General features: G+C 46.7%; 1 protein-coding gene across 1 annotated transcript in view; it reads left to right on the forward strand.

Moving 5' to 3' along the window:
• The first annotated feature begins 496 nt into the window (after window positions 1-496).
• The window catches only part of LOC147122066 (cystathionine gamma-lyase-like), a 66,522-nt gene continuing 43,726 nt past the window's right edge, over window positions 497-23,292 (forward strand). The window contains 2 exon segments of the mRNA XM_085982783.1: window positions 497-832; window positions 14,435-14,516. Of these exon segments, the coding sequence (XP_085838909.1) occupies window positions 656-832; window positions 14,435-14,516 (259 nt within the window). The 5' untranslated portion in view covers window positions 497-655.

The raw sequence follows: 23,292 nt of genomic DNA on the forward strand, positions 1-23,292 counted from the left end.
ACCTCCTCCACCAGATCAGCTCAGATCTGCTAAGGTAGAGAGGCCCACACCCGCATTGCCCCTTGCTGTGGATTCCTGCAGTATCAATCAGTCAGTGTCTTACTGGCACAGTCACGTCTCCTTTATGCTTTGCGAAGGAAAAGCGTGAGTTTTCTGAGGGGAATCGCGAGTTGGGGCCGATTTTCATTAAAAAATGGCGTGTCTCGTGATTAAATCGTGAGAGTTGCCATGACAGTGAACGGCTGGCGCCGTTTATTCGCCGCTGACCTCAAAATCCGGGCCATTATGATTTAATTGAACCGTAAACACCCAAACTATACAAAAAAATAAATTAAAAGGGGCACTTTTGCGAGATTATTTTTATTTGTGTTGATGACACTGGAGGATGTTGTACTACAGTAATTGGCCAATAAGAGCAGGAAATGTATTAGATTTGAGGGAGCTGCAGTAGTTTGCAGCATTTAAAAGGTTAAGGGTGACGGCCCAGCCTGTCCTATCACGCGGGGAAGCCGCGCCTCCAGCTCTTGCGAATCAGCAGCGTCGTGTTGCAAGGGGCGCTCTTGTTTAGTGTCTTTTGAGCTTGGTCCTGGTGAAAGCCGGTTGCGAGTTTATTTCCAGTCAAGGTTATTTTGTCGAAAGACAATACAGGACCGCGATGTCTGCTGAAGACAAGGCAATCGAGCTGTCGAGCGGGTTTCAGCCACCTTTTGAACATTTTTCCACCCAGGCACTTCATGTGGGGCAGGAGCCCGAGCAGTGGAAGTCTATGGCTGTGGTGCCGCCAATATCTCTGTCTACCACATTTAAACAGAGTACCCCGGGGAAGCATGCGGTGAGTGTTTAATGGTGAAATAGCTTTAGGTTTCCGGTGCTAATCTTGGCCAATACGAAGAGCCCCATGTTCGCCTCTACGTGTACATGGTTTTTGATTGCAAAAAAGTGTTACTGGGGCGGGGGAAAACAAGGATATAATTTAAGCATTACCACTATGTTAGTGATTTGTCTTTAAATTTTAAAGATGGCTTACTGGCGAGAGGCATTGGAAGTGTGCTAAGAATCTAATGTATTGAATATGCAGTGGATTGTGAAGCTTCATGTGCTTCCGATTTGAACACTTAGACAAGTGTTGTGTATGATGTGGATTACTAGTTATATTTTGAGCGAAAACTCACCTGATCAGTTGCTCTGCATATTAGGTGAATTAAAAAAAAAATGTAATTTGACTTACAATTGGGCGCAGAGATGAAACACTGGAACAGATGGATCTTTATTATTCAGCTGCTGAAATTGGTTCTTTTGTCCGATCGCAGCCCTGCCTTCGATCTAGTTCCTTTTCTCTCCAGTTTTGAAGAAGGGTCAAACCCGAAACGTCAACTCAAATTTCTCTCCACGGATGTTGCCTGACTTGCTGAGTTTTTCCAGCATTTTCTGTTGTTATGCTGAAATTGGTGCCGTGTCAGGATGGTCAATCAATCACGACTGGAAGTTCCCAAAAAGTTGGCTCTATCCAAAAAACACATCTATCAGACACTTCAGTGACATGCTTCAGCCCCAAACACCGATTTTATGGGCCAGAAATTCGCGGCCAGAAGCGTGAGTACGGTCGGGGTACTCACGCATCTGGCCGTTGGAAATGCCGGCGTTCAGCAGGAACAGCGCATGCGGGGAACGCCGGCATTTCCAGACCCGAGGTCTATTCACAGCGCGTGCGACTGCACAGGCAGCGCTTGCGCAGTGAACTTTGTGGATTTCAATGATGGATTCAGTGAGGGTAAGTCCTTAGAAGTTACACTTGAAAAAAGCAAGTGTAAAGTTGTTCATTGGCTGCGGAGGAAGATATATTTTATCGTGGAGCTTCTGAAATGCAATATTTTTGTTTGGGAAAGGGAGGGAAGTTATTTTAAGAAATTTTAAGTAAGTTTTAAAGTTAAAATTTTTTTTTTTTTAAAAAGGGTTTTCAGAACGGTAGGTAGAAGGAGCAATTGTGGCTGTGTGAATGGAATGTGAGAAGTGAGTTATGTATGTATGTCCACATATATTCCTTTACGTATATGTATGTATGTTTTATATTCCTTTACTAATGTGTATGAATGTATGTTTTTAATTATGATTTTCCAATAAGTTACTTTCTCTGAGTCATAATTAAATAATACATTCATACACATAAGTAAAGGAATATATACATAACACGCAAAGGAATATATACAGACATACATACTTTTCAGAAGCTCCACGATAATAAATATCTTCCTTCGCAGCCTCTGGAGCAACTGTACCCATGCTTTTTTCATGTGTAAGTTGTAATGACTTGACCTCGCTGAAAGCATTAATGAAAGCGGCGAATTATACTGCGCACGCGCTGCCTGTGCAGTCGCACGCGTTCTGCCTCTGAACCCCTTCGTTCAGAGGACAGGAAATGCCGGTTTTCCCCACATGCACTGTGCATGCTGAAAACCGGCATTTCATCCGGCCAGATGCGTAAGTACCCCGACCGTACTCGCGCATTTGGAAGGGAATTACTGGGCCAACATTTTACATGTCAATAAAATGAAAAATGTAACAATTGCACGACTTGCCCCCTCGCATCTGCGACTGAGGGTCCAAGGAGGTGCATTGCGCAAGAGGTCATCATCGTACGTATCCTCACACTGTTCCCTTTGGGGAACTGTATGAAGTGGTGGAAGGATTTATGGCCGTGATTAACGCTCATTCCGTGACCGTAACCATCTTTGAACCAGCCATTAGGGTGGTTAGTCCTATGGCGGGAGGGTTTTACGGGCTCCCACAACCCATCTGAGGGTGGGGGGGGCCACCAACACCCACGGACGCAAGTATCCCGCTGGATGTCCACCCAGAATTTAAAGTTGGAGCTCCGACTCCACTTGCCGGGACTGTCTGGAGTGGGGTTCAAAACCCTACTCCTTCTGGCCCAGCGGCGGGGATGCTTACTGCTACGCAAAAGGCCCACTCCGCACAAAAGGTGACACCCATACGCTTCCTGCGCCTTTTCCCTCCCCATGACTGGAGCCCTATGCTGCCATTTCACGTTGCTAATCGGATTGGGCCTTTGTCATAGCGGTAGGATCCCCGCTGCTGGGCCAGATCAGGGTAGGGTTTCGAACCCCGCTCCAGACAGTCCTGGCAAGTGGAGTCGGAGCTCCGGCTCTAAATTCTGGGTTGACATCCAGTGGGATATTTGCGTCCGTGGGTGTGGGTGGCCCCCCCTCCTTGTATAGCTTGTGGGAGCCCGTAAAACCCTCCCGCCATAGGACTAACCGCCCTAATGGCTGGTTCAAAGATGGTTACGGTCACGGAATGAGCGTTAATCATGGCCATAAATCCTTCCACCACTTCATACAGTTCCCCAAAGGGAACAGTGTGAAGACACGTATGACGACGACATTGCTAAATAAATAAATGGAATTAAAAAAATTATTTTAGGGCTTTTAAAAGTCTTTAAATTGCTTTAATTCTCTTTGAAACTACTTCAGATTACTCAAAATAATGTAAACATTTAAAAAAGTTTATAAAAGTTACCAAAATCTTCAAAAAACTTCCAAAAACCTATTTTAAACTGCTGCTTTGCATGTAAAAATGCTTAGCAGCTTGACAGAAACATTGGGGGCGTGTCCAGTGAAACTGAGACCTCAAGGGGCGTGTCTCACTTGCACTACAGGCTCCTGGCTTCGCGCTGGCTGCAGTCCTGGGCGGCGTGACGTCATACGCTGCCCGGGATTCTTCTTTCTGTTTCAGCAAGTGCAGGCGTCCCTGGAGCTGATCGGCAGGAGCGCGGGGTAAGTGCAAAAACGGGGCTGCAAGCCCCGTTCAGCAATTTCTGGCCCAATATCTCAACCTGACGTGGCGCTCTCCTATTTCCGCGTGTATTCTCTTTACAAATGACATGGTGGGGGTGCGGAAGCGAGCAGTTGGACAAGTGTTCCCTTGACTGACTAGATGGGTTGAATAATGTTTTTTTTCCCCATTCGCTTTTTTTTTCTTCCTTCCCTTCCAACCACCACCCCCGCGACCCCCATGAGTGCGCAATTTTATAGTGTTAAGCAACATTAAGATTGGGTTAGGCAGGCAGGCAAGCTAATTTCAATGTCTATTTAAGTATATATTACCTATAATGTTTGGAAAGTGAGGGGTACTGCATGAGGCAGTGGATTAAGTACAGATCAGAGATGGAACATGGAATATTTCTCCTTTTTTATTTGATCAGTGATGTGATATGGGTTGTGCTGTTATCATTTTTGAGCCATAGAAGAGTGAAATTTGTGTGTTGAATGTTAGACCAGTTGCTGTACAAGTATTTTGGCACACATTAATAGAAATGGACATTTATCTTCACTTTATTCCCTAACTCTGCAACATTGATTTTTGAGGGCCATTTTGGCTCCGCTGGTAGCAATGTTACCCCTGGATCAGAAGCTTGAGAGTTCAAGCACCACTCTAGAACTTGGAGTGCTGAGGGAAGTGGTTTTTTTGTTCAAAGCGATGCCCTTTGGATTAGACTTTAACCTCTACCTGAACAACAGGAGATAAACAAGATTAGGCAGTCCTGTTTGTCAAGACTAGTATTCTTTCCTCAACCAAAGTCACAAAAACTGATCAATTCATCTACAGTAATTGGAAAGTTGCCCATCTTTACTTCTGTTTGTATTTAGTAATTAACAAGAATGAGTATTTGATAATTCTGTTTTGCTCCTGAAGTTGGAATTAATCATTTCCCCAAATAACTAGCTGAATATTGTTGCCTAACTTTAAAAAAAAATTGTAAAATGTTGATTCTAAATTACCCAACATTTTGGAATGGTCTCAAATTCCCTTCCATGAAGTAAACAACTTGTTCAGTGTTAACCTTGTACATACATTTTAATCAAAATATTGATATTTTTTATTTGTTCCTGGGATGTGGGCATTGCTGGCAAGCCCAGGATTTATTGGCCATCCCTAATTGTCCTTGCGAAGGTGGTGGTGAGCCGCCGCCTTGAACTGCTGCAGTCCATGGGGTGAAGGTACTCCCACAGTGTTGTTAGGGAGGGAAGTTCTGGGATTTTGACCCAACGACGATGAAGGAATGGTATTGTATTCCCAAGTCAGGATGGTGTGTGACTTGAAGGGGAACTTGGAAGTGCTGGTGTTCCCATAGAATAGAATGGCTATAGCACAGAAGGAGGCCGTTCGGCCCGTCTTGCCCATGCCAGCTCTCTGCAAGATCACTTCAGCTAGTCCCTTTCCCCGTAGCCCTGCTTTTTTAACTGTTTTCTCAACCTACCCTGCCACCTTCAACGATTTGTGCACATATACCCCCAGGTCTCTGTTAATACATCCCCTTTAGAATTGTACACATTAGTTAATATTGCCTCTCCTCGTTCTTCCTACCAAAATGTATCACTTCTGTGTTAAATTTCATCTGCCACGTGTCTGCCCATTTCACCAGCCTGTCTGCCTTCTTGAAGTCTATCACTCTCCTCCTTGCTGCTCACTATACTTCCAAGTTTTGTGTCCTGTAAATTTTGAAATTGTGCCCTGTACACCCAAGTCCAAGTCATTAATATATATCCATAAAAACAGTGGTCCTAGTACTGACCCCTGGGGAATAGTTTCCTGGATCACTGGGTCTGCTTCTGGGAAAGGTGGGACTTGTACAAGTCGGACGGTTTACACCTGAACCAGGGGGGAACCAATATCCTTGCGGGGAGGTTTGCTAGCACTGCTGGGGAGGGTTTAAACTAACTTGGCAGGGGGTTGGGGTACAGAGTGGAGCTATAGTAGGGGGTGATTTACGGCCAAATACAGAGGGAAAAACAAGTCAGCTGGGAAGGCAGAGCAAATATGTGAAGGCAAAAGAGAATATGGCAGGGCTGGAAGGCATTTATTTTAATGCAAGGAGTCTTGCAAATAAGGTGGATGAACTGAAGTTGTTGTTGAACACATGGGAGTACGATATTGTTGCTATCACGGAGACATGGTTGAGGGAGGGTCGGGACTGGCAGCTCAATATTCCGGGGTATAGAATCTTCAGGCGAGACAGAGGGGGGTGTAAAAGGGGAGGGGGTGTTGCAATATTAATTAAGGAGTCAATTACTGCTGTAAGGAGGGATGATATATTAGCGGGTTCCTCTAATGAGGCCATATGGGTAGAACTTAAAAACAAAAAGGGGGCAAGCACTTTGCTGGGAGTGTACTATAGGCCCCCAAACAGTCAGGGGGAGATAGAGGAACAGATATGTAGGCAAATCTCCGAGAAGTGCGAAAATAATAGGGTAATAATAGTGGGGGATTTCAACTTCCCCAATATAAATTGGGACAGTCAGAGTGTGAAAGGCTTAGAGGGTGCAGAATTCTTAAAGTGCATCCAGGAGAGCTTTTTGAGCCAACATGTAGAAAGTCCTACAAGAGAGGGGGCGGTACTGGACCTAATTCTGGGGAATGTAGCCGGGCAAGTGGTGGAAGTGTCAGTAGGAGAGCATTTTGGCGACAGTGACCATAATTCGGTGAGATTTAAGGTGGTCATGGAAAAAGACAAAGACGGCCCGGAAATAAGGGTTCTAAATTGGGGGAAGGCCGATTTTAATATGATAAGGCAGGATCTGGCCAAAGTGGACTGGGAGCAGCTGCTTATAGGAAAATCCACATCAAAACAGTGGGAGACTTTCAGAAGGGAAATAGAGAGAGTACAACGCCAACATGTTCCTGTAAAGGTCAAGGGTGGGACCAACAAGCAAAGGGAACCTTGGATGACAAGGGATATACAAAAATGCATTAGAAATAAGAGGGGGGCTTTTGGCAGTTACAAAAGACTAAAGACAGAAGAAGCCCTAGAGGAGTATAAAAAGTGCAGGGGCATACTTAAAAAAGAAATTAGGAGGGCGAGGAGGGGCCATGAAATAACACTGGCGAGCAAAATAAAGGAAAATCCTAAGATGTTTTATAAGTATATTAAGGGCAAGAGGATAACCAGGGAAAGGGTAGGGCCCATTAGGGACCAAAGTGGCAATCTGTGTGTAGAGCCAGAGGATGTAGGTGGGGTTTTAAATGAATTTTTTGCATCTGTGTTCACTATGGAGAAAGACGATGCAGACATAGAAATCGGGCAAGGGGACTGTGACATACTTGAACATATTAGCATCGAGAGGGAGGAGGTGCTAGCGGTTTTAGCGGGCCAAAAAGTGGATAAATCCCCAGGCCCGGACGAGATGTATCCCAGGCTGCTGTGGGAGGCAAGGGAGGAGATTGCAGGGGCTCTGACACTAATTTTCAGAACCTCTCTGGCCACAGGGGATGTACCAGAGGACTGGAGAACAGCTAACGTAGTACCATTATTCAAGAAGGGTAGCAGGGATAAACCAGGGAATTACAGGCCAGTGAGTCTAACATCTGTGGTGGGGAAATTATTGGAAAAAATTCTGAGGGACAAAATTAATCTCCACTTGGAGAGGCAAGGATTAATCGGGGATAGTCAGCATGGCTTTGTCAAGGGTAAATCATGTCTAACAAATCTGATCGAATTTTTCGAGGGGGTGACTAGTGGGGTGGATGAGGGAAATGCTGTGGATGTGGTGTACATGGACTTCAGTAAAGCTTTTGACAAAGTCCTGCATAGGAGACTGGTCAAGAAGGTAAGAGCCCATGGGATCCAGGGTGCCTTGGCGCGTTGGATCCTAAACTGGCTGAGTGGCAGGAGGCAGAGGGTGATGGTCGAAGGTTGCTTTTGTGACTGGAAGCCTGTGTCCAGTGGGGTACCTCAGGGATCGGTGCTGGGTCCCTTATTGTTTGTGATCTACATAAATGATTTGGATGAAAATGTAAAAGGTATGATCAGTAAGTTCGCAGATGACACGAAAATTGGTGGGGTGGTAAATTGCGAGGAGGAAAGCCTCCGGCTACAGGACGATATAAACGGGTTGGTCAGATGGGCGGAAAAGTGGCAAATGGAATTTAACCCTGAAAAGTGCGAGGTGATGCATTTTGGACGGACAAATAAGGCAAGGGAATACACAATGAGTGGTAGGACCCTAGGAAGTACAGAGGGTCAGAGGGACCTTGGTGTACATGTACATAGATCCCTGAAGGCAGCGGAGCAGGTAGATAAGGTGGTTAAAAAGGCATATGGGATACTTGCCTTCATTAGCCGAGGCATAGAATATAAGAGCAGGGAGGTTATGATGGAGCTGTACAAAACGCTGGTGAGGCCACAGCTGGAGTACTGTGTGCAGTTCTGGTCGCCTCACTATAGGAAGGATGTGATTGCTTTGGAGAGGGTGCAGAGAAGATTCACCAGGATGTTACCTGGGATGGAGCGCCTCAGCTATGAAGAGAGGCTGGACAGGCTGGAGTTGTTTTCCTTGGAGCAGAGAAGGCTGAGGGGGGACCTGATTGAGGTGTACAAAATAATGAGGGGCATAGATAGGGTAGATAAAGAGGAACTTTTCCCCTTAGTGGGGGGGTCAATAACAAGGGGGCATAGATTCAGGGTAAGGGGCAGGAGATTTAGAGGGGATTTGAGGAGGAACTTTTTCACCCAGAGGGTGGTTGGAATGTGGAACTCAATGCCTGAAAGGGTGGTGGAGGCAGGAACCCTCACAACATTCAAGAAGCATTTGGATGAGCACTTGAAATGCCATTGCATACAAGGCTATGGACCAAATGCTGGAAAATGGGATTAGACTGGACAGGGATGGATGGGCGGCGCAGACACGATGGGCCGAAGGGCCTCTTTCTGTGCTGTAAAACTCTATGACTCTCTATGACTCTACCACTGTATACCATCTTCCAGTCTGAAAAACAACTGTTCACCACTACTCTGTTTCCTGTCACTTAGCCAATTTCGTATCCATGCTGCCACTGTCTTTTATTCCACTTTGCTGCAAGCCTATTATGTGGCACTTTATCAAACTCCTTTTGGAAGTCTATGTACACCACGGCAACGGCATTGCCCTCATCAACCCTCTCTCTTGCCTCATCAAAAAACTCAGATCAAGTTAGTTAAACACGATTTGCCTTTAACAAATCCGTGCTGGCTTTCCTTTAATTAATCCACACTTGTCCAAGTGACTGTTAATCTTGTCCCTGATAATTGTTTCTAAAAGTTTCCCCACTACTGAGGTTAAACTGACTGACCTGTAGTTGCTGGGTTTATCCTTGTAATATTTGCAATTCTCCAGTCCTCTGGCACCACCCCAGTATCTAAGGAGGATTGGAAGATTATGGCCAGTAGCTCTGCGATTTCCTCTAATGTCCCTCCGCATCCTAGGATGCATCCCTTTCGGTGCTGGTGACTTATCTACTTTAAGTACAGACTGCCTTTCTAGTACCTCCTTTATCAATTTTTATCTCATCCAGTATCTCCACTACCTCCTCTTTCCCTATGACTTTGGCAGCATCTTCTTCCTTGGTGAAGACAGTTGCAAGGTACCATTTAGTACCTCAGCCATGCCCTCTGCCTCCATGTGTAGGTCTCCTTTTTGGCCCCTACTCGGCCCCACCCCTTCTTGCTACCCGTTTATACTATTTATATGCCTATCGAAGACTTTTTTTGGATTCCATTTTGTTAGCTTCCAATCTATTCTTATACACTCTTTGCCCCTCTTATTTTCTTTATCACTTCCCCTCTGAACTTTCTATATTCAGTCTGATTCTCAACCTGACACCTGTCATACGCGCTCTTTTTTTTCTGCTTCATCTTGCACTCTATCTCTCATCATCCATGGAGCTCTGGCTTTAGTTGCCCTACCTTTCCCCCTCGTGAGGATGTATCTCTACTGTACCCAAACCATCTCCTCTTTAAAGGCAGCCCGTTGTTCGATTTTACAGTTTTGCCAACCAATCCTTGATTCCAATTTACTTGGGCCAGATCCGTTCTCAACACTGAAATGTGCCTTCCTCCAATTAAGTATTTTTACTCCAGATTGCTCCTTGTCCTTTTCCATAGCTAATCTAAACCTTATGATACTATGATCACTGTTCCCTAAACGTTCCCCTACTGTCACTTGCTCCACTTGACCCACCTCATTTCCCAGAACCAGATCCAGCAAAGCCTCCTTCCTCATTCTGTCGGAAATGTACTGATCAAGAAAGTTCTCCTGACTGCACTACAGAAATTCTTCCCCCTCTCTGCCCTTTACACTACACTATTACTATCCCAGTCTATATTGGGATAATTGAAGTCCCCCATTATCACTGTTCTTGCAACTTTGCTCCTCTATCTTTCCCACTAGTTGGTGGCCTATAGAATGCACCTAGTAGTGTAATGGCACCTCCTATTATTTCATAAGAACATAAGAAATAGGAGTGGGAGTAGGCCATTTGGCCCTTCGAGCCTGCTTCGCCATTCAATAAGATCATGGCTGATCTTCTACCTCATCTGCACTATCCCCATATCCCTTGATTCCCTTAATATTCAAAAATCTATCGATCTCTGTCTTGAATATACTCAACGACTGAGCCTTCACAGCCCTCTGGGGTAGAGAATTCCAAAGATTCACCACCCTCCGTGAAGAAATTTCTTCTCATCACAGTCCTAAATGGCCGACCCTTTTATTCTGAGACTGCGACCCCTGGTCCTAGGCTCCCCAGCTAGGGAAACCATTCTCCCTGCATCTACCCTGTCAAGCCCTGTAAGAATTTTGTATATTTCATTGAGATCACCTCATTCTTCTAAACTCTAGAGAAAATAGGCCTAGTCTACTCAATCTCTCCTCATAGGACAATCCCCCCCATCCCAGGAACCAGCCTGGTGAACCTTCGTTGCACTCCTTCTATGGTAAGTATATCCTTCCTTGGGTAAGGAGACCAATACTCCCAGGTGTGGTCTCACCAGGGCCCTATATAATTGCAGTATGACGTCTTTACTCTTGTACTCAAATCCTCTTGTAATAAAGGCCAGCATACCATTTGCTTTCCTAATTGCTTGCTGTACCTGCATGTTAACTTTCAGTGATCTGTGTACAAGGACACCCAGGTCCCTCTGAACATTTCCCAATCTCTCTCCATTTAAAAAAAAAAATACTCCTGCTTTTCTATTTTTTCCTACCAAAGTGGATCACTTCACATTTTGCTACATTATATTCCATTTGCCATGTTCTTGCCCACTCACTTAGCCTGTCTATAATCCCCTTGAAGCCTCTTTGCATCCTCCTCACTATTTACATTCCCACCCAGCTTTGTATCAACTTGGATATATTACATTTGGTTCACTCATCCAAATCATTGATATAGATTGTGAATAGCTGAGGCCCAAGCACTGATCCTTGTGGTACCCCACTAGTTACAGCCTGCCAACCCGAAAATGACCTGTTTATTCCTACTGTTTTCTGTCCGTTAACCAATCCTCAATCCATATTACCCCTAATCCCATGAGCCCTAATTTTGTTTAATAACCTTGTGTGGCACCTTACCAAATGCCTTCTGAAAATCCAAATACACTATATCCACTGGTTCCCCCTTATCTAATCTGCTAGTTACAACCTCAAAAAACTCTTCATAAATCCATGTTGACTCTGCCCAATCCTATTATTATTTAAGTGCCCTGTTATCACGTCCTTTAATAATAGATTCCAGCATTTTCTCTACTATTGATGTCAGGCTAACTGGTCTGTAGCTCCCCATTTTCTCTCTCCCTCTCTTAAATAGTAGGGTTACATTTGCTACCTTCCAATCCGCAGGAACTGTTCTAGAATCTATGGAATTTTGGACGATGACAGCCAGTGCATCCACTATCTCTCTATAGCCACCTCTTTCAAAACCCTAGGATGTAGGCCATCGGGTCCAGGGATTTATTGGCTTTCAGTCCCATTAATTTCTCCAGTACTTTTTATTAATTTCTTTCAATTCCTCATTCTCACTAGACCCTTGGTTTTTCACAATTTCTGGAAGTTTTTTGCGTCTTCCGTGAAGACCGACACAAAGTATTTGTTAAATTTCTCTGCCATTTCCTTATTCCCATTTATAATTTCTCCTGTCTCAGCCTGTAAGGGTCCCACATTTACTTTCGCCAATCTTTTCCTTTTTACGTACTATAAAAGCTTTTACAGTCTGTGTTTTTATGTTTACTCTTATTCTATTTTCCCTTTCTATCAATTTCTTGGTCCTCCTTTGCTGAATTCTAAAATCCTCCCAATCCTCAGGCTTACTTTTTTTTGGCAACATTATAAGCCTCTTCCTTCAATCTAATACTATCTTTAACTTCTCTTGTTAGCCACGGTTGGACCATTTTTCCTGGTGGGGGTTTTTGTGCCTTAAAGGAATGTATATTTGGAGTAAGTTATGTTAATTCTTTAAATGCTAGCCATTGGCTTGTCTACTGTCATACCTTTTTAATGTAGTTTCCCAATCTCGCCCCTCATACCTACGTAGTTTAACTCTAACCAAATAGATTATGTCCTTGATTTTTTTTCTCTCTCTCTCTCGTACTGTAACATTCTCCTTAACCAATACTGCCACCCCACCTTGCTCTTTCCTTCCATATCTTTCCTGAACACCTATGTGCCTGCTGCCCTTGTTCTTCTAGGTGGTAGAGGTTGTGGTTTTGGGAGGTACTGTCAAAGAAGCTGTGGCGAGTTGCTGCACCCATGTAACCTTCCACACATTGCACAACTTGGCTGTACCCTTAACATGTACTTAATTACTCTTTTGAATAGGGTAATGTGTGCTACTTTGACCTATAATTTTATTGCAGGTTTAAAATCTACTTCCACTTGGACATTTGAGTTCAACATTTGTACAGTAATTAATCTTCGGTTAAGGATAGATAACTATAGTTATGAGGAGAAACTTCAAGTACTATTTCAGAGAGAGAGAGAGAGATTTATCATGTCAGTAGTATGAGGAGTATTTGAGTCATCTGGAGCTGAGTGTGGGTGCAAGCAGGAAGTAAGCTTGAGAAGGTAGTGAGATGGAAAGAAAAACTGAGTGCGGGCAAGTTGGGAGTAAGCTGTGTGGGAAATGGGCGAAGAAGCATGGGAGGTAGAGGCAGCTGTACAAATAGTTTCTAATATGGAGTCTAAGAAATTATTGAACTTTTTGCACTTGGTGTTCGAGGCAATGATGGAGGGGGAAGAGAGAAAAGGTTTGAGAAGGAATTGTGGGTTATTGTTGCCTTCCAGGATCATCATTCTGATAATGGAATGTGTAGTCAGGTGGCTTTGGTGAGGGCAAGTAGTTGTGGCTGAGTTTCTGTCAATACCAGGCTATCAACAGTTCCTCTATTATGTGGTCATTGATGGAGAGAGCTTTGAGAGAGTAAACATTCTAGAGACTTGTGATGATTATTGATCCTTTTGGCGGGGGGGGGGTGGGGAAAGAGGATAGTGGAAGGGTTGGGATAGAGATGTGAGGTTAACCATGTGAAGTGAAGTGAAGTGAACTAGGTGAGATGGTCTTGGGGAGCAGAGGGGGAGAGTTGGGATTGCTGCTCTAGGAGAGCGAGTAACTGGTGCCATGCTGGATAATACCAGGGGAGGCTGTGGATGTGTTCTAAAGGGGCTCGAGCATGTGGTGGGAGCAGTAGTGTGAAGTAGAGGTGCGGGGGAGGAAGAGGAGTGATCATGAGCCATGATGATGGGGCTCATAGCTGAATGAGATGTAGAAGAGGGAGCCGAGCAGGCCCTGACAATGACTGAAAGGTGGAAGTTGGGGTGGTTTCCGGTTTGCATGACCTCCTGCTAATTCATGTTGTATTTTTGAGACTGGCTCTTCAAGAAAGACACTACTTGTGATTGTGGATCCTTGCACAAAATGCTGCTGTACTCAATGGGTGAATGGTGGTAGTATTGGGGGGAAAACAGTGGAGTTTATATGAAGACCTCTCAATCCCTAAACAATAATTGAGTGATACTGTTGTCGCTGCCTCCAAGAGTAGTCAAAGCCAGGTATTTCAGAAATGTATCGTGTGTGTATATATAACTAGTTAAAACTTGCAGGAGCCAATGCTGAGCTCTGAGGCTGCAGCCCAATCTACGTGCACGCGCGCACACGAGAGAGAGAGAGCCACATGCAAGACACGTGACCATAACGCAGACACCACGCATGTACAGTAAATGAGTGTCCCGTGTCACAACTGTGTAGAAGCAAAACATTTTCTTATCGGAGGGAATTGGCAGTGGGTTCTGCAGGTGTTACTCTTGTGTACCTCCCTTGAGGTTGTACAGAGAGCTTGTGGTAAAGCACCTTGTCACATCAAGGGTTGTTTGGGCATGAGAGGGCAAGAATCTTTTTTTTTTTAATGAAGCAAAATGGATTTCCAGCTGTCGAGGGATAATTGTTAACAGTGGTAGTGTATGTTGTTTTTAGACTGAAATTGTAGGCTATAGAGAAACTTGTGTTTTTGTTCCTTTTTAACTGCACATGTCAGGATTATCGCTTCATCTGCAAAGGCTTTTTTGTGAATCTATTGTACTGCTAAAGTGTCTGATTCTGGATTTCTCTACAGGGCTTTGAATACAGTCGCAGTGGAAACCCTACACGGAACTGTTTGGAGAAAGCTATTGCAGCAGTTGATGGAGCAAAATACAGTAGGTCACAGTACCTGATATTTCTAGATTTAGGGTTTTGGTGAATGTACAAATCTGTCAGCATTGCATACTAGGAGGGTGAAATTGGGCTAAGTAGCACCTGTCTTTTGGGCGCTATGAGTCCCCTTAGGGTTCCAACATGGTGAACTAATTCAAATGCAATACCAGTCAGCTCATTGCTTTGTGCATGCCGTATTTCAACTTTGCCATGTAATTGAACTGAAAGGGATTCCACTCCCTCAACGTGCAGCTGGTGTGTGACCATAGTGTGGTAAACCACTGTTTGTATTCCTGTTTGTCCTGTTTGTATTCCACTGTGTACATGCCTGGACATGCCTCGGCTGACTCCTCCCACAGGTCCTAGTATAAAGGTGACTGCTCCCCAGCCCTTAGTATCATGGACCGGTCGACCACGCGAGGCAGACCTCCATTCTGTTGTTAATAAAAGCCTTTGGTTACTCTTCTAACTCTCAGTCTTTTATGAGTAATTGATAGCGCATCAATTTTATTAACAACATTTTTATAATGGAGAAGATCCTCACACCAGCATGCCTGGACTTAGATCATCGGGAGGCGGACTCATCCACCAAGTTTACTCACTGGCTTAAGTGTTTCGAAAAATTCCTGACCGCCTCCGAAGCAATCAAATCGGACGAGGACAAACTGGATGTCCGGACCTCCAAAGTGAACCACCGAGTGTACTCGGTCATCCAAGACGCGACCTCGTACGCGGACGCTATCAAGCTCCTCAAGGACCAGTACACGCGCCCAGTGAACGAAGTGTACGCCAGGCACCTCCTGGGGAGTCGTAAACAACAACCTGGGGAATCGACCGTGGAATACCTTCAGGCACTGTCTGTGCTTGGCCGGGCCTGTGGTTGTAAAGATGTAAAGGCCGCCGTGTACACAGAGGAACTTATCCGGGACGCTTTTGTAGCGGGCCACAGATCCAATTACACCCGACAGCAACTGTTGGAGCAGAGTAACCTCGACCTCAACAAGGCCTCTGAACTCGCACTATCGTTGGATGCAGCCTACCAGGGCATGGATGCCTACTCCTCTGCACCGTGGACGCCGCGGGGAATGACAGCCTGGGACACGGTAGGACCGCCTCATAGCGCCGTGCCACCCCAGCCACACCCCAACAACGGCCCAACTACCGCAGCAGTGTCCCAAGGCCAGACAGCAGTGCCCCAAGGCCAGAAATGCTACTTCTGTGGCCAGGCAAAACACCCCAGAGCGCGCTGCCCGGCGAAAAACGCGATCTGCTCGGGCTGCGGGAAGAAGGGACACTACGCTAGCGTCTGCAGGGCCAAAGCCACCCCGAACCCCAGCAGCGCCGCGTGTGGGCCATGCGGGCCGCCATCTTGGACCTCCGCGGCCATGTGCGAATCACCGGTACAGCAGCCATTCTGGACGCCTCCAGCCACATGGGGATCATGGACGCCGCCATCTTGGACGACAGCCGGGACGCAGCAGGCCCCCGACACCGCCTCATCTGATACCCGCAGCGACACACCGACCCCTACGCTGGCATCCGTTACACTGGACCAAGCGAGACCGCACCAACTGGCCAGTTCCACAATGGACATTAAGGTAAATGGTCACGATACAATCTGCCTTTTTGACTCTGGGAGCACGGAGAGCTTCATCCACCCCGACACGGTGCGGCGTTGCTCTCTCCCAGTCCTGCCTGCGCAACAGCGGATTTCTATGGCCTCCGAGTCCCAGTCGGCGGACATCGGCGGCTACTGCGTGGTGACACTCGTAGTAGACGGGACCGTGTACGATCATTTTAAACTTCTGGTCCTGCCTGACCTCTGCGCTGCCGTCCTGCTGGGGTTAGATTTTCAGTGCCACCTTAAAAGTGTTACGATGGCGTACGGTGGACCCCTACCCCCACTCACAGTCCGCAGCCAGCAGCTTCCAAACTGCCCGCCGCGCACCAGGTGCAACCTCTCCACACTCAGTCACCCCCCCCCCAACTGTTTGCTAACCTCACCCCCGACTGTAAGCCCATCGCCACAAAGAGCAGGCGATACAGTGCCGGGGACAGGGTTTTCATTAAAACCGAAGTGGAGCGGCTCCTGAAAGAAGGGATTATTGAGGGCAGCACCAGCCCCTGGCGAGCCCAGGTTGTGGTCGTTAAGACCGGCGAGAAGCAGCGCCTGGTCATCGACTACAGCCAGACAATAAATCGCTACACTCTGCTGGACGCCTACCCACTCCCCCGTATAGCTGATATGGTTAACCAGATCGCGCAGTACCGCGTCTTCTCGACCATTGACCTGAAATCAGCGTACCACCAGCTCCCCATCCGCCCTGAGGACTGCCAGTACACTGCCTTTGAGGCAAACGGCCGCCTCTATCACTTCCTTAGGGTTCCCTTTGGCGTCACCAACGGGGTCTCCGTCTTCCAAAGGGAGATGGACCGGATGGTAGATCAAAATGCGTTGCAGGCCACTTTCCCATATCTGGACAATGTGACCATCTGCGGCCGTGACTTGCAGGACCATGACGCAAACCTCGAAAAATTCCTCCGCACCGCCCAACTCCTAAACCTGACATATAACAAGGAGAAGTGCATATTCCGCACAAACCGCCTCGCCATCCTTGGCTGTGTTGTGGAACACGGAGTCATCGGCCCCGACCCCGACCGGATGCGTCCCCTTATGGAACTTCCACTGCCCCACTGCCTCAAGGCCCTGAAGAGGTGCCTAGGGTTTTTCTCCTATTACGCCCAGTGGGTCCCCTACTATGCGGACAAGGCCCGTCCGCTGATCAAGTCCACCTCTTTTCCCTTGACGGCAGAGGCCCGCTTAGCCTTCCACCGTATCAAGGAGGACATTGCCAAAGCCACCATGCACGCAGTGGACGAATCCATCCCCTTCCAGGTGGAAAGCGACGCGTCTGACTTTGCCCTGGCCGCTACCCTCAATCAGGCGGGGAGACCCGTGGCCTTCTTTTCACGAACCCTCCAAGGCCCGGAGACCAGACACTCCGCTGTTAAGGAGGCCCAGGCGATTGTGGAGGCTGTGCGTCATTGGAGGCACTACCTGGCCGGAAAACGATTTACCCTGCTCACTGACCAGCGTTCAGTTGCTTTTATGTTTAACAACAAGCAGAGGGGCAAAATCAAAAATGACAAGATCTTGAGGTGGAGAATCGAACTTTCCACCTACAACTACGAGATCTTGTACCGGCCCGGGAAGCTAAATGAACCCCCGGATGCGCTATCGCGTGGCACCTGCGCCAGCGCGCAGATCGATAGACTGCGGGCCCTCCACAATGACCTCTGCCACCCGGGGGTCACCAGGTTCTTCCACTTCATCAAGGCCCGCAACCTGCCTTACTCTATTGAGGAGGTCAGGACCATGACCAGGAACTGCCAAGTCTGCGCTGAGTGCAAACCGCACTTTTATAGACCAGACAGGGCCCACCTGATAAAAGCCACTCGCCCCTTCGAGCGCCTGAGCGTCGATTTTAAAGGGCCTCTCCCCTCCTCCGACCGCAATGTGTACTTCCTCAATATTATTGATGAGTACTCCCGTTTCCCGTTCGCCTTCCCCTGCCCGGACATGACCAGTGCCACGGTCATTAAATGTCTGAACAACCTCTTCACCCTGTTCGGCTTCCCCAGCTATATCCATAGCGACCGGGGCTCATCGTTTATGAGCGACGAACTCCGTCAGTACCTGCTAACTAGGGGTATTGCCACAAGCAGGACCACCAGTTACAACCCCCGGGGGAACGGACAGGTGGAAAGAGAAAATGCGACAGTTTGGAAGGCCGTCCTGCTAGCCTTAAAGTCTAGGGGCCTTCCAACCTCCCGCTGGCAGGATGTGCTCCCCGATGCGCTCCACTCTATTCGGTCACTGCTCTGCACTGCCACTAACGCCACCCCTCATGAGAAAATGTTTGTCTTCCCAAGGAAGTCCACATCGGGGACATCGCTACCGCCATGGCTGACGTCCTCAGGGCCGGTCCTACTGAGAAGACACGTGAGGACCCATAAAACGGACCCCCTGGTCGAGAGGGTCGACCTCCTCCACGCCAACCCCCAGTATGCTTGCATCGCATACCCGGACGGGCGGGAGGACACAGTCTCCATAAGAGACCTTGCACCCTCGGGGGCCGCAGTAACCCACTACCCACTACCACCCCCCCCCCCCCCCCCCCCAACGATCCGATATCCAGCCCCAGCAGACGGCAGGCCTGGGCCCCGCGACCCGCTCGACATCTACGAGGACGACACGCCTGTGCCACAGCCTACGCTGGACTCGACGCCGGAAACTTCACTACCCCTGCCGTCGCCACGCAGATCACAGCGGCAGACAAGACCTCCGGAGAGACTCCAATACACTAACTTTTAATACACTTCACCCCGCCGGACTCAATTTTAAACAAGGGGTGAATGTGGTAAACCACTGTTTGTATTCCTGTTTGTATTCCACTGTGTACATGCCTGGACATGCCTCGGCTGACTCCTCCCACAGGTCCTAGTATAAAGGTGACTGCTCCCCAGCCCTTAGTATCATGGACCGGTTGACCACGCGAGGCAGACCTCCATTCTGTTGTTAATAAAATCCTTTGGTTACTCTTCTAACTCTCAGTCTTTTATGAGTAATTGATAGCGCATCACATAGGCAGCACATCATGCAGGTCAAGGCCTGTTATCCTGGCAGCAGTCATGATATGTTCATTTTGTGGTTGTCTACTGTGCCAGCCACAACAACAATCCAATAGGTGGCTACTGGGTGACGAGGACTATCTACTGACGACATGGCTCATGACTCCGGTTAGCAAACTACACGTGCACAGCATGCACACAATGAGAGCCATGCTGCCACAAGAAATTTGATTGAGTAGACCACTGGCATGCTGAAGCAATGATTCTGCTGGCTGGCCCCCTATTGAGGAGCCCTGCAGTACTCCACTGAATAGGCTTAAGATTTGTGGTGGTATGCTGCACAACCTTGCCATCATGAGGGAACAGCCATTGCCACCAAGAGGTGGATGCAACCTAGAAAGCTCCTTTCTGCCCAGGCTGTATGTGAAGAACTAATTCAAATGCAATACCAGTCAGCTCAACCCAATTTCCCATTCAGCAACAGTCCCACATTCCTTGCCTTCTTTCTGTCATGACTATCACATCATCATCTTGGCTTTTATTTTTGCATTGTGGCCAACACAAAATGCACATTCCAAACCAAATTTATAGATGAAATCATGCCATATTGCATACATCAGTGCCTTAGTGCCTATCGTCCGTGTGCCTTTGCCTGCTCCAAGCTCTGCACAAAGCCCTGAGCCAAGTTGGTGACTGACTCCTCCATGCTCCTTGACATTGAACGCAGGTTTTCTGGCAGGCTTCCCAATGCACCAAGCATTTCGTTGTGTACACATTAGCGTTTTTCTGTAGCCTGGCCCATCGAAGTCCTCATCTGACTCCTCTGCACCAGAACTCGTGAGACCTTGCCCTCTGGCGAGCTGGCACATGTGCTATCCTTGCCCCCTGCCCTGGCTGCAGCACACTTGTGCCCAGCGTCTCACCACGTGCAGATCCTGCCTCTATGCTATCCTCTAAGATACGCGCTGTCAGTATCTGAGCTGGTGGCTGCAAGTGTGAAATCGAGTGGTGTCTTCATCACTGTCTTCTTGGTGTTCCTGCCTGGGCAGGTTATCGTTCTTTGGTATCTGAAAGGAAAAAGGGACAGGGGTAAGGTTGTGGTGAGTGAAGAGGAGAAAGTAAGAAGTGCATGCTTACACCATCAGCAGCTTGTAAGACAGAAGCGATTGTGGTATATGCGAAGGAGGATTAGGTATGATGATGCCGTCGTCTTGAATGAATTCAGCCTCGTTGATGGCCACAGCCTCCGCAGTAGCCCTTCGCCCTTCCCATAATGGCAAGCACTGTCTCTGGCATGGGGGTTAGAACATGCAGCTGCACCTCTTTTCTCCCCCTCTCTTTCCCTCCCCCCCCCCCCCCCCCCCTTAGTTCATGCTGCTTCTGGTTGTGCTCCACTTTTTCTCCTGCAAGAGAGAGTAAAGTGAAGTGAGTGCCGTGCAATATGTTTGGGTAATGTCGCTGTCATGGTTGACTAGCTGGCAGTGCTTGCAAGCTGTGAGATGTAGGTGTGAGGCTTGCAATAGTGCCAAGTGGGTGAGGTGAGGCATATGAATGTTTGGTATAAGTCCTGATTAGTGGGTATTGTTGGTAGATGAGTTTTTGTGGGTGTGGTGAATTGAGCAGTGGCTGAGACTAGTGGTGCAGTTGGTGGGATATGGCATTTGAAGATGCATTCACTGACCTTGACCACTCATGAGAGGTTATTAAACTCTTTGCAGCATTGCATCCAGGTCCTTGGGGCTGAACTCCTGGCATTGACCTCCGCTGCTATCTGTTCCGACTGCCTTCTCATCGTGTGCCTGGAGAGCCTCCTGTGGGTACAGGACATCTTTCCACCTCCTACACCACGACCTCCAGTGCAGCATCCAAAAAGCTTGGTGCATGCTCTTTCCCATGGTCAGCCATTGTTGATTATTACACAGCACTATTCTCAATGATCTCAACACTTCCAGCAGCCACTTTGCATCTTCCCTTTAAGAGGAGCAAGCTAGCTTTAAGTAGTGCTAGCAACTAGCTGATGCAGGCTAGCCAATGAACAGCACAGTTAGTGCAGGTTGCATGTAGTAATCATTATAATGAGCAGACAGCACGATGTTGGCATGCTGCTTGCATTATACTGAACGGGTATGGGGTAATCACACATCACAATTTCAGGGGCTATCCAATTTAGCCCCCTAGTTATTGTCAGATTTTTACATTTCTCCTGATCTTGTTCCCAAATTAGAGCAGTGTACCATCTGAGAAGAGTACTGCACCTAATCTAGGACTGTCTCTTAATAAAAATATTGTTCAAAAGTCAAAATATTTCAGTTATAGTGCAGACAGCTTGTATTTATTGATTCATAAACCTGTTCATTGGACTAAGCTGTATAGATTGCACAGCCTGATGGGTATTTTTTAATTGTGCAGTTTTGTTTTGAGTAGGTTGTGGAAATTTCCAGTGTAACTTGGTGTGTGTTCATGCACCATTACTGCAAAGCTGATGGTGTGTAAAGAAGCTCAATTGAAGTTGAAATCAATCTCTGACCGAGTGTCTACTCCCAGCAGCCGGTGGTTTCATATCTGCACTGTACATCTCTGACCACAGTGTAAATACAATCTTCAACAATTTGAATGCTGAAGGGCAATCTTCAGCAGGGATATGAATTTATATTTTTATCAATCCCTGAAATTGTTGCTGCATTGGGTATTTCTCCTGGCATGAAGTTAATGTCTCAAGTTTACCTGTTTGGGGGCTTTGTGATATGATATTGGCACCAAAGGAATCCCACAAGTTCAGATGAGTTTTGCACTTCCTTGTGTCTGAGGTTTCCAAATGTCAAGGAACCAACTAGTGAACAGGCTATTTTAGACCTAGTATTGTGTAATGAGACAAGGTTAATTAATAACCTTGTAGTAAAGGAGCCTCTGGGGAAGAGTGATCATAATACACTAGACAGTGAGAGTGATCAAGTCCAAAACTAGGGTCTTAAATTTAAACAACACTGGGGGTATGAGAGGGCGAGTTGGCTAAGGTAGATTGGGAAATTAGATTAAAAGATAGAACGGTAGATAAGCAATGGCAAACATTTAAAGAAATGATTCATAATTCTTTAAATATACATTCCCTTGAGGAATATAAACTCAACTGGAAAAAATGGTACAACCCTGGCTAACGGGAGAAGTTAGAGTTGTATTGGATTAAAACAGACTTACAACGTTGCCAATAAGTGTAGTAAACCTGAGGATTGGGAGGGTTTTAAAAATCAGCAAAGGATGACCAACAAATTGATGAAGAAAATAGAATGAGAGTAAACTAGCAAGAAATAGCAAAACAGTTTGCAAGAGCTTCTACAAGTATGTAAAAAGGAAGAAATCAGTGAAAGTAAACATAGGTCCCTTAAAGGCTGATACAGGAGAAATTATAATTGGAAATAAAGATATGGCAGAAATGTTGAACAAAAATTTTGTATCTGTGTTCACAGTAGAAGACACAGAACCTACTGGAAGTTGTGGGGAACCAAGGGTCTAATGAGAGTGAGGAACTTAAAGTAATTAATGTTAGTAAAGAAAAAGCTGCCATCTCCAGAACCTGATTGCCTACACCCTAGGGTTCTAAGAGGTGGCTGCAGAGATAGTGGATGTATTGGTTTTAATCTTCCAGAATTCCCTAGATTCTAGAATGGTCCCCATGGATTGGAAGGTAGCAAATGTAACCCTGCTGTACAAGAAAGGAGGGAGGGAGAAAACTGGAAATTATAGGCCAATTAGCCTGACATCAGTAGAAGGGAAATCATTAGGGATGTGGTAACAGGGCAGTTAAAAAATCATCATGATTAGGCAGAGTCAACACGGTTTTATGAAAGGGAAATAGTGTTTGAGAAATCTAATTGGAGTTTTTTGAGGGTGTAACTAGCAGGGTAGATATGAGAGAATCAGTGGATGCAGCATTTTTGGATTTTCAGAAGGCATTCGATAAGGTTCCACAAGAGGTTGTTACACAAGGTTAGGACTCATGGGATTGGGGGTAATATACAGTATTAGCATGGATTAAAGGACAGCAAATGGTAGGAATAAACAGGTCATTTTTGGGGTGGCAGGGTGGAACTGGTGGAGTGCCACAGGGATCAGTGCTTGGGCCTCAGTTATTTACAATCTATATCAATG

This window comes from Somniosus microcephalus, chromosome 3 (assembly GCF_052327205.1).
Source record: "Somniosus microcephalus isolate GS21.2 chromosome 3, FLI_Smic_1.0, whole genome shotgun sequence".
In the NCBI taxonomy this organism is placed as follows: domain Eukaryota; kingdom Metazoa; phylum Chordata; class Chondrichthyes; order Squaliformes; family Somniosidae; genus Somniosus; species Somniosus microcephalus.